Raw genomic sequence first — 13619 nt, forward strand, 5'->3', positions numbered from 1 at the left:
AGAACTCTTAACAGGAGTTTGGCAAATTCTGTTTCCTCTTTCCTCGTATCTCCCTCAAGGCAATAAAATATAGGTCAACTTCCCCTTGAATGGACAGAAAAGGCAAAGGGAAAAATACGAAATAGAGGAATTTTTTTTTAAAGTTAACATTTGAAAATATTGTCCCGCCCTCCCTCCCTCACATGGGTAGAGCCCACATTAAAGAGGCTTCCCACCTGAGCATTTCCTGGGGCCTGGAGGTGAGTCCTAAGGCCAAGAAAGCCGGGGCCCAGACTCCAGGTTGACAGTCACACCTGAGGCGGCCGTGATCCTCCTTGGCTGGCAGCGCCCCGGGGCGGGGGGAGAGGGGTGTTCTCTGACACCTGCAGGAGGTTGAGTCAGTAATGTGACCCTGCTAGGCCCCTCCACACTGCTCCACAGTTCCCCTCCTTTGCCTCTCCAGACGCTGTGTCTTAGAAAGAGAAGGGATGCCTGAGAGGGGGCAGGGAGTGCAGGGCCCCCCTTCAGGACTTTTCCCTCCAGCCAGGAATCAGCAGTCTGAGGTTTGAAGAGCCCTGCAGTAGCACAGCCTCTGAATGGGACCGACAGCAGCTAGTTCAGCAGCTCTCAACTTTTTGTCTTTTTAGTCCATATTCATTTTTGATAAGGATACTAAACCCCTCACCTGCACTAGAAATTCTGACCTGCCTCCTTGGACCAGAGAAGGGTGTGTTTGTCCTTCCTTTGGAAAAGATTGCTACCTAAGAATATTAGTCAAGTTTGATACTCTAGAGCTTAAATTATGAAGATCTTATTCTGTTAAATTCCAAATATAAGATTATAATATTGAAGAAACTATCTATGTAGACTTTGTTTTGTTCTTTCACTCCACCTCTCTTAGGAGATGAGCTTCTCTGTCCTCCGCTGCCCTTTGGCCCAACCAGGTTGAGAATCACTGATCCTTGATGTGACCAACTGGGGAAGGAGGAGCACACAGAGACTTATGAAGGATTGCTAAAGGTCACCCAGCTCATTAGTGGCCGGAGCTGGGCCACCACTATGCTGTGGAGCATTGCCTCCCTGGCTCTCTCTTTGTTTTCCAGGGGCCCCAGTGTAAACACGGTAGGCAGGACGAACAATTTGTATCACTTGGCTTTCCCCTGGCAGATGTTCTGTTAAGCTATGAAAAGCATGGATGATTGACAGTTTCCATGGCGATGGATTTGCCAAGGATTAGCTCTGAGTGAGTCATGGCTGGGGCTCCCTCCAAGGCCATCCTCTTCTGGAACGAGAGAACCTCCAGGCTGTGGAGAGGGGAGAGGAGTTTGGAAGAATGGACAAAAGTCCCCCCACCCCGTGTCCCCATCTCCAGTCAGAGACGTATTATTTAAGTTACTTGAGATATTTTATCTCAAGGGTAGGACACCTCCTGTCAGGAGCAGCTTAAAACTAGGTTGCAGCGGCTTCTCTGGATTTAGGAAGCTTGTGCTCCGTCCTGTCCTTCTCCCTGCAGCCCACCACACCCTGTGGTAGTGGCTGCAGGGTGGGGCCGGGCCCTGGGAGTAGGTTCTCCATTTGCTTTGTTTCTTAAAGTACTTTCCTTCTCCAGGCGATGATAGCAACCTTGCCCTGAAAAACCAATGTCCGGGCCCACAGGATTCTCTCTCTGTCTCTCCGTCTCTCCGTGTCTCCCACACACGAACACACACGGCCACTCCAGGGACCACAATACCTGGAAGAACTCAGAGAGGGAGATTCACTGAGAATGGGGTCCCCAGGTTTAAGGAAGAGAGAGCCTCAATCAAGGGCAAGCTAACGTTGGGGCTCACCCCACTGTATTCTGATGAGCAGAAACGAGAGAAAAGGAAGCTTTGTAATTATTATACTTTTATTTTTATAATTCTTTTCCCCCTTATTTTTAGAATTATTGTACTTTTATTTTTAAAATTCTTTTCTGGGGGATCCCTGGGTGGCTCAGCGGTTTAGCCCCCGCCTTCGGCCCAGGGCGTGATCCTGGAGTCCTGGGATCGAGTCCTACATCAGGCTCCCTGCATGGAGCCTGCTTCTCCCTCTGCCTGTGTCTCTGTTTCTCTCTGTCTCTTTCTCTCTCTCTCTGTCTCTCATGAATAAATAAATAAGATCTTTAAAAAAATAAAAAACAAATAAATAAATAAATAAAATTCTTTTCCCCCTTATTTTTATAATTATTATACTTTTATTTTTAAAATTCTTTCCCCCTTATTTTTATAATTATTATACTTTTATTTTTATGATTCCATTTATAGCATTAACTTATAATTTTATTAATGTGATTCTAAACATCAGTAAGAATCCTTAGCATTACAGCAGCCTACTATGTGTTGCGCCGTGCCAAGCCCTTTACATACAGTCTTTTACTCAGCCCTCCCCACAGCCCCCCCTGCTCCAATTAGGTGCAGATTTAGCCTGATGCTAATGAAGCTCCGGCTTCAAGGTCCCTCCCTTGCATGACCTCCTGCTAAATCCCTGTTCTTAATTCCATATTCATACGTCTGTGTTGTTTTTAAAGTGTCAGACTCCATAGAACCTGGATCCTTCCATGGGTTCTGTTATTATCCCATTTTCCAGGCCAGAGAACAGCAACACAGAGAGCTTAGTTCCCCCAGGTCAGCCAGACAGCGAGCGGTGGGCCCCCCTGCTTCCCACCTGCTTTGGAGAGGACGCTGGAAGGGAGAATGCACACTGGTTTGGAGCTGTCCCCGACCCCAAAGCCAGCAAATCCGCCTGAATCCTGGCATTTAAGTGTTCCATTATTTGACACTGTGTGTCTCAGCAGAGTCTCTAAGGCATGGAGAGGGTGGGGCCCGACAAGTTCTGCCTCCAAGAAGAGAGCCAAGAGGAGATGAGAGATTCCTGCAGGAACAGCTAAACAAACCAGCCAATAAGCCAGGTGTGCAGAAGGAGGAATGGGTTTAGGTATCAGGCGGAAGGTAAGGAGAGACGTCCAGGGTCTTTAGGAACCCAAGGGATTTCCAGGTGAGGAGGGGAGCCTATCCCTCCTGAGTGGACATTTATTTAGCACCTACTAGGTACCAGGTGTTCATTCTAACTTTACAGCAGTCCTGCCAGGTCAATAATCTGATCCCCACTTGCAGATGAGGAACTAGAGGCTCAGAGCTACGCTGCCTCCAAGCAGTGGCAGACTGCTTCCTCGGGCACGAAAAGCAACAGATCAGATGTGCGAACTTTAGTGCATGGATATGCTGTCTTACTGATAAATAGTAAACTCATGAACTTCAAAGAAGGAAGAAAATAGGCAGAAGAGAAACAATTAAGCTAGAGCTGGAGGAGAAAATGAAAGGTTTTTAAAGGACACAGATGTGAACTGAAAAGCTCCCAGGAGGACGCTTGGTTGCTCCTTGAGAAAGAGTAAGTAGTCCTTTAATGAACAACTAACAGAAACCAGAAAAGCCTAGAAAGACTATTAGGCTTTTTTACCCCCCTTACTCATTCTCCTTTTCAGCAACAAAGAAGAAAATAGGGTAGGAAGGGGGATTGTGATGCTAGGCAGCAAGCGAGGGCTTTGATCTGTGCGTGCTGGGGTTGCTGCGGGCAGGAGGACGGAGCCACGGTCCTGCAGATGTCGTAAGCAAGCGGTTACTTGACATTTCTGACTGGTTCCTTTTTAACCGCGGGCTTATCGTTGAGATGTCGAGGGGATGAGCCCCTCTCCTGGCCATCTGGGCCTGTTGTTAGGCCAGACATTGGCAACAGGGCACCAAGCCCACGCCCCCTGTTCACCTGGTGTTGCCCACCCAAACCGCAGGTGTAACGTCGGTGTCCAGGAGACTGGGTGGCGCTGGCAGTCTAGCCTCGGAAACCCAGGCTGGCGGGGTGACGGCCAACACCATGTTGCCTCCATGTAAAACCTGAAACAACAAACATATGAAAAGGCTCTAGAACGAGGGTGCAAGACCAAGTCGGAAGACTTAACCACATGAAGGGAGGTGTTTCCCGAAGTCACGGGGTAACAGTGCACAGCCTGCATTATCATCCTCGTGCCTGGAAAAATAGAGTTTTGGGTAAAACCATCAGCTGCTTCCTGGAACTGGAAGTGTAAGATCTATGAAGAGGGGAACTACCCTCAACAGGCACAGACTAGTGATTTGGAACTGGCGATGAAAGTACCTGTGGGTAAACCGGGGTGCAGTGCTGATCAGAGCTGATCGGTTTGGCCTTCTTGTTGGGGAGGGAACCCCAAGTGAATCATACGGTTACTCTGTTATAAAAGGGAAATCCGAGAAAAGTACGGGTGTTAGAAATCAAGAAATTGTATGACATAGTGGAAAGAACTCTGATTTGAGACCAGGAGACTTGAACATAGTGTTGCCATTGGCTCGAAACTTGGGCAAAATCACTTCTTTTTGGGTCTCATTTTCCTCATCTGTAAAATAAGAGGTTGGAGTAGTTGACCTCTAGGACACCTTCCAGCTTTAATAATTGCTAATTCTAAGTAGCCATTTTAAGCGATTTTAGGAAGCCTCCCAAGAAAAACATAAAGATTAAATAGGAATTATAAAATGGACACAGCATTGCCCAAACTGTGTTCCATAGAACACTAGTAATGAATAAAGTTTTTCATTTAAAAAAGTGTAAAATTGTTGAGTAAGTTTTAGGAAACATTGTGTGTTACATTTCTCTTCTTAGAGATCAATAATGAAAATTAGCATATCGTAGGCACTGATAAGTCCAGCAGTAAAGACCTTTCTAACCTTGTTTAATCAAGATTTCCCATGCTTTTAAAAAAATATATCTATAAAACATCTGGATACCACTGGGATCCCTGGGTGGCTCAGAGGTTTGGCGCCTGCCTTCGGCCCAGGGCGTGATCCTAGAGTCCCGGGATGGAGTCCCATGTCAGGCTCCCTGCATGGAGCCTGCCTCTCCTTCTGACTGTGTCTCTGTCTCTCATGAATAAATAAATAAAATCTTTAAAAAACAAAAAACATCTGGATACCAATCTCTGGGAAATAGTATTTGTTCTACTACACCTGCCCTAAATCCAGCTCTAACATTAATGATAGTATCTTAAAATGGCACCAGAAGCTGATGGGGAAAGCCCAACTAGAGAATCTCTGTATTACTTGACAAGCATGGGTGAAAAATTACTAAATCAAAATAATTTTTCTAGAGCCAGCTGACAAGCAAGACATCTCTAATTCACCAGAACTAGTGATCGTCTGCTCAGGAATTGTGTAGTGACACAAGGGCAAAATTCTGGAAGCGACAGCCTTAGTGTGCAAGCCAGTCTAAAAGGTGTGCACAGCCTGCCCACGTCAGCCTAGCAGGACTGACCCACCCGGCAGGCACCTCCCTGGCTTTGGTGCTTTGTGTCCCTGGTACCGGCTACCTACCTCCTGGCTTCTCTGTTTTGTCAGAGAACAGAGCCAACAAAGCCAGCGTCCTGACCGTCTGGGTCTGGCCCGTTCCTGAGCGTGGCCTTCTCCGCGTCTGTCCTCCCTGCTCCCACTGACCAGGATCCCAGTGCCCAGCCAGCAGGACCTGTGATCAAAGGTTGGGTCGTCGGGGTCCTCGACGGGGTGAGAGATTCGTAGGAGAAGAACGGGGCTTTGGTTAAGAATGCAGAACCTGTTTGGAAGCACTTAGGATTAATCAATCACTTGTGATTGACAGAGCGTATATACCAGTGGAGTTCTCGTGCGTCTTCCTAAGTGATCCGATGGCGCACAAGACGATGTGACAAACGATAGGAGGTACTGAAATGGCAAGGAGTAATGAGCATATGTAATCCCACAATGTTGAATGAACGTGCATTAAATTGCTAGGGGCCGGGGGCAGGATGAGGCTGTTGTAGACGGTGGGAGGCAACATGGCCAGCCCCGGGACGTACCAGCAAACCTGGTGACAGGTGGGAACCTCTGCAGGGAGTCAAGTTAGGAGGTCCAGGAAGGGCTGGTGTTAGCAGATGAAGGTAGTGGGGTCTGGGAGTCAGGTGAGGGTGGAGATTTGGCCAGGGATGCCCTTGGCACCAGATTGTGCTGGCAGCAAGCTGTGAGGCCCTAGCCTTTGAAGAGAGCCTCAGTGACACGATCTGGTCCCAGGGACACTGGTCAGAGTGAGGCAGGTCCTGGGCATCCTTTTTCTTTTTTTTTAGTTTTATTTTTTTTAAGATTTTATTTATTTATTCATGAGAAACACACACACAGAGAGAGAGAGAGAGAGAGAGAGAGAGAGAGAGGCAGAGACACAGGCAGAGGGAGAAGCAGGCTCCATGCAGGGAGCCCGATGTGGAACTCGATTCCGGGTCTCCAGGGTCAGGCCCTGGGCCAGAGGTGGCGCTAAACCACTGGGCCACCCGGGCTGCCCCTTCTTTTCTTTTAAGATTTATTTATTCATTTAGAGAGAGACATACAGAGAGAGAGAGAGAGAGAGAGACCTCAAATGGGAGGTGGAGAGGGAGAGAGAATCACAAGCGGACTTTGAGCTGAGCACGGAGTCCAAGGAGGGGCTCCATCTCACCACCATGAGATCATGACCAAGAATCAGTAGCTCGACTAATTGAACCCCCCAGGTATCCTCAGATTTTCTTATTAAACTAATTTGAAGGTTGTAACAGCCAAGCCAGATCTGAGTGAAAGATCATGGGACTAATATTTTTGTTTTTCAACACTACAATGAAAATATTAGTGCTTTTTACATGCCCTCCACTTCTCTTTCTCTCTTTTTTTTTTTTAGTTCTAATATCAGTTAGCTATAGCTTTACTTTTATATCGTTGTAGTAGAGAATATTCATATATTTTTTTTGAGATTTTCTTTATTTATTCATGAGAAACACACAGAGAGAGGCAGAGACACAGGCAGAGGGAGAAGCAGGCTCATGCAGGGAACCTGATGTGGGACTTGATCCCGGGACTCCAGGATCACACCCTGAGCCAAAGGCAGATGCCTAACCACTGAGCAACCCAGATGTCCCCATATTCTATTTTGTAATTAGAGTTATGTCCTGTGTGCTTTGTCTCTAGGTCAATTTTCAGATGTTAATAAAAACTGTAAACATGCACACTCTTATGAGTGTGTAGCTGTCGTTTGGTAAAGAGTGAAGTAGTACCTAGAATTCCATTTCTTTTGCTGTGATTCTGATGTGGTCCTTGTACCATTTAGGGGAGAATTTTCCTAATATCATGGCCAAACAGGTTACTTTTTCTTATATTCCATCAGCTATGTAAAATCATGTCATGACATTTTAGTTTGAGTCATATTTATTTATTTATTTATTTATTTTAAAAGATTTTATGTATTTACTCATGAGAGACACAGAGTGAGAGAGGCAGAGACATAGGCAGAGAGAGAAGCAGGCTCCCCGCAGGAAGCCCGATATGGGACTTGATCCTAGGATCAGGTGTGATCCAGGATCACGCCCTGAGCTGAAGACAGATGCTCAACCGCTGAGCCATCCAGGCGTCCCAGTTTGAGTCACATTTAGACATTGTCTTTTCGGTTCACTTTTCCTAGAGTTTCAATAAACTTTCTTTTCTCTTGTTGCCAAAATACGCAGTTTAGCACATCCTTAAAATCATTGAGTTTGTCAACCATGCTGTTGGCTGTGTTGAATCCAGTTCTAGCCAGAGGCATGCATTCTGGCTCCCCCCACCACCCACCCCCGCCCCACTTTCTGCTTCAGCCCCTGCTGGTGTCTGTGCAGTAGCAATTGTGGTTCTGGAATTTTACTCCATCCCCGAGTCATTACCACTCTTTCCTCAATCTCATGCTTTCCTCCTTCATGGGTTATAGCCTAATTTTGCTGGAGTACATGTTTTAGTATCTTTCTCAGAAATGAGATGTAGGAGGTAAATTTTTTGAGCCCTTGCCCTCTTAACTTTGCTTTCACTTACTTGCTAATCTGACTAAAATTCTAGTTTCAAAACAATTTTTCCTCAGACATTTAAAATTGGCATTCCATTGTTTTTTAGCATCCACTGTTGCCAAAGAGAAGTCTAATTTTTGTTCCCTTATAAGTGTTTCATTTTTGCCTTTGGAAAGATTTAGGATTTTTCCTGAAATTGCACAGTGCTATGTTTAGGTGTGGACTTTTTAAGTTTTAGTTTTTGTGCTGTCTCTTCTATGGGATCCTTCAACCTAAAGACTTCAGTTTAGAGACATTTAGTTCTGGATATTTATTATTTATTTCTGGTTTACTTAGCTGGTTATTTTATTTTATTTTATTTTTTTGTGCTCTCTGTTCTCTCTTTTTGGATCTCCTGTGCGTTGGATGTTGTGACTCTCAGCTCCTCTGTTTCTCCTGTTCTTGGCTTAAATCTTGTACCCCTTTATCTTTCTGTTCTCAATTCTGGGGTACTTACTTAACTTTATCTTTCAGATCCTCTATTGCATTTTTAATTTTAGTGATCGTGTTTGTAATTTCCAGAAGTTCTTTTTTTGTTCTTGGATTATTTCTTGTTTTCATTACACCTTGCTTTATAGATAGACTCTTCTTCTTGGACGTGTCTGGAGCTACTAATTGTGTGTTCTTCAGAACTCTCATGTGTGTCCTGATTTATATGTTTCTTCCAGCCCAGGTTGTTCTATTTTTATCAGGCATGTGTTTGTTGCTGGTTTTCATCACACCCCTGGCAATCTTTGGTTGCTGACGTGGATTCCTGGCCGTAGTGTCTAGGTCTGTGTCCCTGAAAGGGCTCTTCCTTCACAGGCAACTTGACTGTGACACATTTGTGAGTACAGCCAGTTCTGGAGGAAGCCTTCATTTTGGGTGCAGATGTCCACACTAGCAGCCCTGGTTTTCCTCAGGTTTATTCAGATCCTCTAGAGAAGTTTTCTAAGGCTTTCTTTTCCTTCTCTTGCACCCTGGGCCACTTCCTCCATTCTCTGTGTTCTAGACATCTGTAACAACCTTTCATCTACTCATGGCTCTCCATTCTAGACCTGTTTGCTTATGGGCATGTATGCATTTGCCCCCATCCTACCCTTTAATAGGATCTTGGGAAAAAGGGAAACAAGAGGAAAGAGAAGGTGCCTAATGTGGCAATTTATACAAAAAGCCCTTTAAGAAGCCCCCATTTCAGAATGATCACAGTAGAAAATTGGGACAATATATATAAGCGATAAAATAAAAAGTGATCTGTTTTTCCATCACCAACCCATTTAAAAATGTTTAACATTTAAAAACATGTCCCAGTTCTTTTTTTTCCTAGGCATGAATTTTCCCTTTATCTTTTTTTTTTTATGACAGTGGGATCGTGCTATATGTTCTGTTTTATAATATGCATATGAAAATTAAACAATTGCTTTTAAGTATCTTTCCATGTCACAACATATCTCTGACAACACAGAGCTCCGGTATTTATTGAAAGATACATCATCACTTATTTAGCAAATCCCCTACTGGTAGACATGAGGTTGTTTCTCATTTTCACTAGTATAGAAAAACATTTATAAACATTCCTGGCTACATCTTTACCCATATCCTTGACTATTTACTGAAGCTGAAGTCCCAGTAGTAGAACTGCTGGTCAATGCATGTATAGGTCCCAGTGTTGGTCCCCTATTCAGGGCACCCTTTGAAATAGGCCCACATTACTTCTCTGGCTGCGCATCTTCACTTCCCCCCATTTCCCCTGCGCTCCTGCAAGCATTATAGCAGGGGTGGTAAGAGCATAATTTTCGGAGTCAGACACAGTGGGGTTGAATCCTGCTTCCCCACTTACTAAATGTGGCCTTAGACTATTCTAATTAACCTCTCTGATCACCTTTTCTAAAAACAAACAAACAAACAAAAAAACAGGGGAAATAAGTCCACTTTTCTGATGTGGTCGTTGAACAAGGTAAAAAATGCATGGGAAGCATTAGCACAGGCCCTGTCAGTATTGAAAGTGTTCATAAACCCATGATGATGGAGTTAGAGCCATCTCTCTCCCTAAGCTGATGTAAATCTTCCCACAAGGCCACCCTTAAGATGCACCCACCCCTCTGTGGGACCTTCCTGAGCAGGACTTGTAGAGCACGTGTGGGCAGGACCTACTTTTGATGTTCAGGACACATTGTCTTATTGCTTTCTTCTGTGGGTGAGTATGGACAGAGGAGAGGACCCCGCCTCAGCATCCCGCACTGTGGCCTCCTTCCCCATCAGGACTAATTATGACTTTTCACAAGTGTTCTTGGGAACACAGACCATGATGAAGAGGAGCTTGGGACTCAGTGTTGGTAGCATCACGGTTGTTCTTTGGAACTTGTTTAGAGTTCTTGTGTAGAGCCCTTCAGTCTCTGGCTCTGGCCGTTGGATGAGACCTGCTCCTAGGACATCTGAAGCCCAGTTTAATCAGTGGGCGGCAGAGGCAAGGAGCTCTCCAGAGGAGGGGGCAGCAGGTGCTTTGCTAAGCCTGAGCCTCCCCAGGGAGTTGGGGGTGGGGCGGGGGGTGGGGATGGTGGCAGAGCTCTGTATGTGGCCACAGGACCTTTGTGCAGCCTTCCAGATGTCTCACTCACCCTCATTACTCTGCACTGGGCCGTAAGATGCTTTTGTAGCCAGTAGGGCTTTCCTCCCAAGCATCATCCAACCCACAAAGATCCCTTTCATGCCCCTCGGATGCCTCCCCAGTTGCCAGGGGAGATTGAGAAGCTCAGTTGCCAGAACTGCAGATGGATGGGCTTGCCGTGGGATGGCTTCCAGGAGAGGGCCCTGAAGAGGGGCAGGCGATTCGTGGAGTGGAGCACGCTGCTCACCCCTCTCCCCTGTCTGAGTGTCTTTCAGGAGTCATGGCCGGTTTCAACATGGGGGGTGACCTCAGGGAGCCCGCGGCCAGCATCCCCCTGGGCTCCCTAGCAGCTGTTGGCATCTCGTAAGTAAGTTCCCCTGGTGGCAATCAGCTGGAGACAGGGAGAGAAAACCCCAGGCAAAAGAGGGGATTGCCCCTTTTGTTCTGGGAGTGCCCCAACTGTGGCCAATCTATTTCATATTCCAATTCTCCTTTTAACACTCAGCCGGCTGGAAAATTCACGTCTGGTGGGTTCAGATTCTTGCCCTTTCAGACCCCCTGCCTGGGAATGCGGGAGGTGGAGGATGGATCCTTTCTTTCCTTTCTCCTTAGCCTCCTGCCCCTCTCCCTCCCCCACTTCCATTTTGAACTTGGGGATTTTTTTAACCATTGACTTGCCGGGATCCTTGGGAGGAACGTAAAGGTGGAGAGTTTTGCAATCAGACAGGTGGGCAGCTGCATGGCATAGAGCAATTTCCTGAGCTCCCTGAGCCTGCGTTTCCTTTCTTCTAAAATGGGGATGGTGGGAATACGCTGCCCCAGAGACTGTGGAGAGATACCTGCGTGCGTGAGGACCCGAGCAGGCCGCTGGCCTCCCGCGCTGGCCTCCCCTGCCTCCCCGAGGCTCTCAGGCTTCCTGGGTTTTAGTTCACACTGTACCGCCCACACGAGCAGACTGAGTGGCCTTGGATCTGTTTCTGACCTTCCAGAGTCTTCTGTCTTACTCTCTGCACCACCGCCCTTCACTGGGGGCGACGCAAGAGGCACAGACAGGACGCTGACTTGAGAATTTAAAGGTGCCTGTATTATTTTAACCAGGATATTTAAAAAATATTGATATGTGTGTTTCGCAAATGCTGAATTTGCTCTTAGCTTAGGAGTGGGGCCGCTGCTTCCGGGGGCACCAGGCCGTCTTGTGCTAAATAGGGCCGTGTGTCGGGGGGAGAACGCAGGCCACAGAGCACAGATGGGCGTTCGGAAGGAAAGAGAAGAAAGAGGCCTGCCTCGTTTTGGGGTCAGAGCTGGGAGGTCCCGGGAGGGACCTTTGCCCCATCCTCTCACCACCCAGATGGGAATGAAGCCACGTGGCTTATTCGAGGTCACAGGGCGGCTAGGGGCAGAGGCAGGTCACGGCTGCCCTTCTCACACTTGGCCCGGCTCCCTGGCATCCAGGGCCCAGGGAACAGTGGGACTAAGAGGCCTGAAAGATCATCTCCATCTTTGGGGGTGCGGAGGGGGGCCTTGGGGTTGCGGGTCGGTCCTGCCTGAGTCCCAGCAAACCCAGAGGGGCCGCAGGGGCCCTGCTCCCCACTCCCAACACCTTCAGTGCCTTTCTCTCCTTTAACAAGTCAGGAAGAGCCAGAACAATGATACGTGTGGTGGCAAGAACTAGGCTGGAGGAGCAATAGTACTGACAGCCCCCCTCTGCCCCCCACACCAGCCGGGGAGCCTTCAGGGTGGCCTCCTCTCCCCGCCCCAGACAGGCCCCGACCTGGGGCTGAGCAGGTGGTGGGGCCGCAGCTCTGCTCCACTCTGGGGTTTTCTTGCAGGTGGTTTCTTTACCTGGTGTTCGTCCTCCTGCTGGGCGCCGCCTGCACCCGAGAGGCCCTTCGCTATGACTTCCTGATAGCGGAAAAGGTGGGTGAGCCCTCACTGCCCCTGGCTCTTTCCTTTGCTCCCACCTGCAAATGGCCACCTCCCCCTTGCAGCCCTGCCTGGGAATCCGGTGTCTTGGGCCTGGGACTGCAGTGGGGAGGGGGGCCGGCAGCAAAATCATGGAAGAGGGATGGGGGTTTCTTAGGGATCCCTGCAAATGGGTAGCAGCACCTGGCAAGGCTCCTGCCTGCAGAGGATGAGAGAAGAGGAAAGCAAGCATCTCTCCAGGTCAGAAATCAGGATGGAAATGCAGAATGCCATCAGTGAAGCCCTCAGTTCAAGCAGCCTCTCATTCCTGCTGCTGGCCTCACCCTCCACCATGAGCAGTGAAGGAGGCTGAGGGATGGAGAAGAGGCAGCAAAGTGGAGGGAGCTCGAGGAGGCTGGCACCAGGGTGAGGCCCACCCTGCCCTCTGTGGACCCGGACTCCCAGGGCTCTGGGCTGGGGTTGATCTGGCCGGGACATCTTTGTTTCTAGAACAGTACACCCAGCTAGAAGAAGATTAGCAAATTCCTCACATTCCACAGCTGCCCCTTCACTGCTGCAGGTCAGGTGACAGTCAAGGACACTCGTTTGGCACCTCTAGAACCTAGGAGAATAAGATTCCCAGCTGCTTTTCTGGAAATCTCCCAAAACCTCTACCTTCCCTTAAGTTCTTGGAGGAAAAGTGAACCTTGAGATTCCTGTCATTTATCAGAGAAATGTAGAAGGCTAGGAAAGGTTTCTTAGTTGAGTCTTGAGTGTTTCTGCTCCCATATTGGGAAGAAAGTACCATTTTCTCTTGGTGTGAGGCTTTGCAAAGCCACCTGGCAGATCTTCACGGAGGGCCGCTGCTTTGGGCGGCCTGGGGTAGGAAACTCTGAACTATCTTTTCAGAGCTACCTTCGGGCCTGCTTTCCACATTAGCACGGGTTCCTTTTAAGATACGTAGGCAACAGGGGCACCTGGGTGGCCTGGGTGGCTTGGCAGGTTAGGCACCTGCCTTCGGCTCAGGTCATGATCCCAGGTCCTTGGATGGAGTCCCGCATCTGGCTCCCTGCTCAGCGGGGCGTCTGCTTCTCCTTCTCTCCCCTGCTCGTGCTCTCTCTCTCATTCTCAAATAAATAAAACCTTAAAAAAAAAAAAAGATATGCAGACAACAATGTAAAGATGATCTATGTTTCCAGGGGTCTTGACTATGAAAGCAGGTTTCGAAAGGGGGCAAACTCAGGTAGT

The 13619-nt window shown here is 47.9% G+C and overlaps 1 protein-coding gene across 1 annotated transcript in view; it reads left to right on the forward strand.

The window, feature by feature from the left end:
* SLC12A8 (solute carrier family 12 member 8) overlaps positions 1–13619 on the forward strand; it is a 109259-nt gene that overhangs the window by 60368 nt on the left and 35272 nt on the right. The window contains exons 6-7 of the mRNA XM_072811820.1: positions 10745–10832; positions 12299–12386. Coding sequence (XP_072667921.1) covers positions 10745–10832; positions 12299–12386 — 176 coding nt within the window. The remainder of the gene's footprint in view (positions 1–10744; positions 10833–12298; positions 12387–13619) is intronic.

Source organism: Canis lupus, chromosome 35, assembly GCF_048164855.1.
Source record: "Canis lupus baileyi chromosome 35, mCanLup2.hap1, whole genome shotgun sequence".
Taxonomy (NCBI): Eukaryota; Metazoa; Chordata; class Mammalia; order Carnivora; family Canidae; genus Canis; species Canis lupus.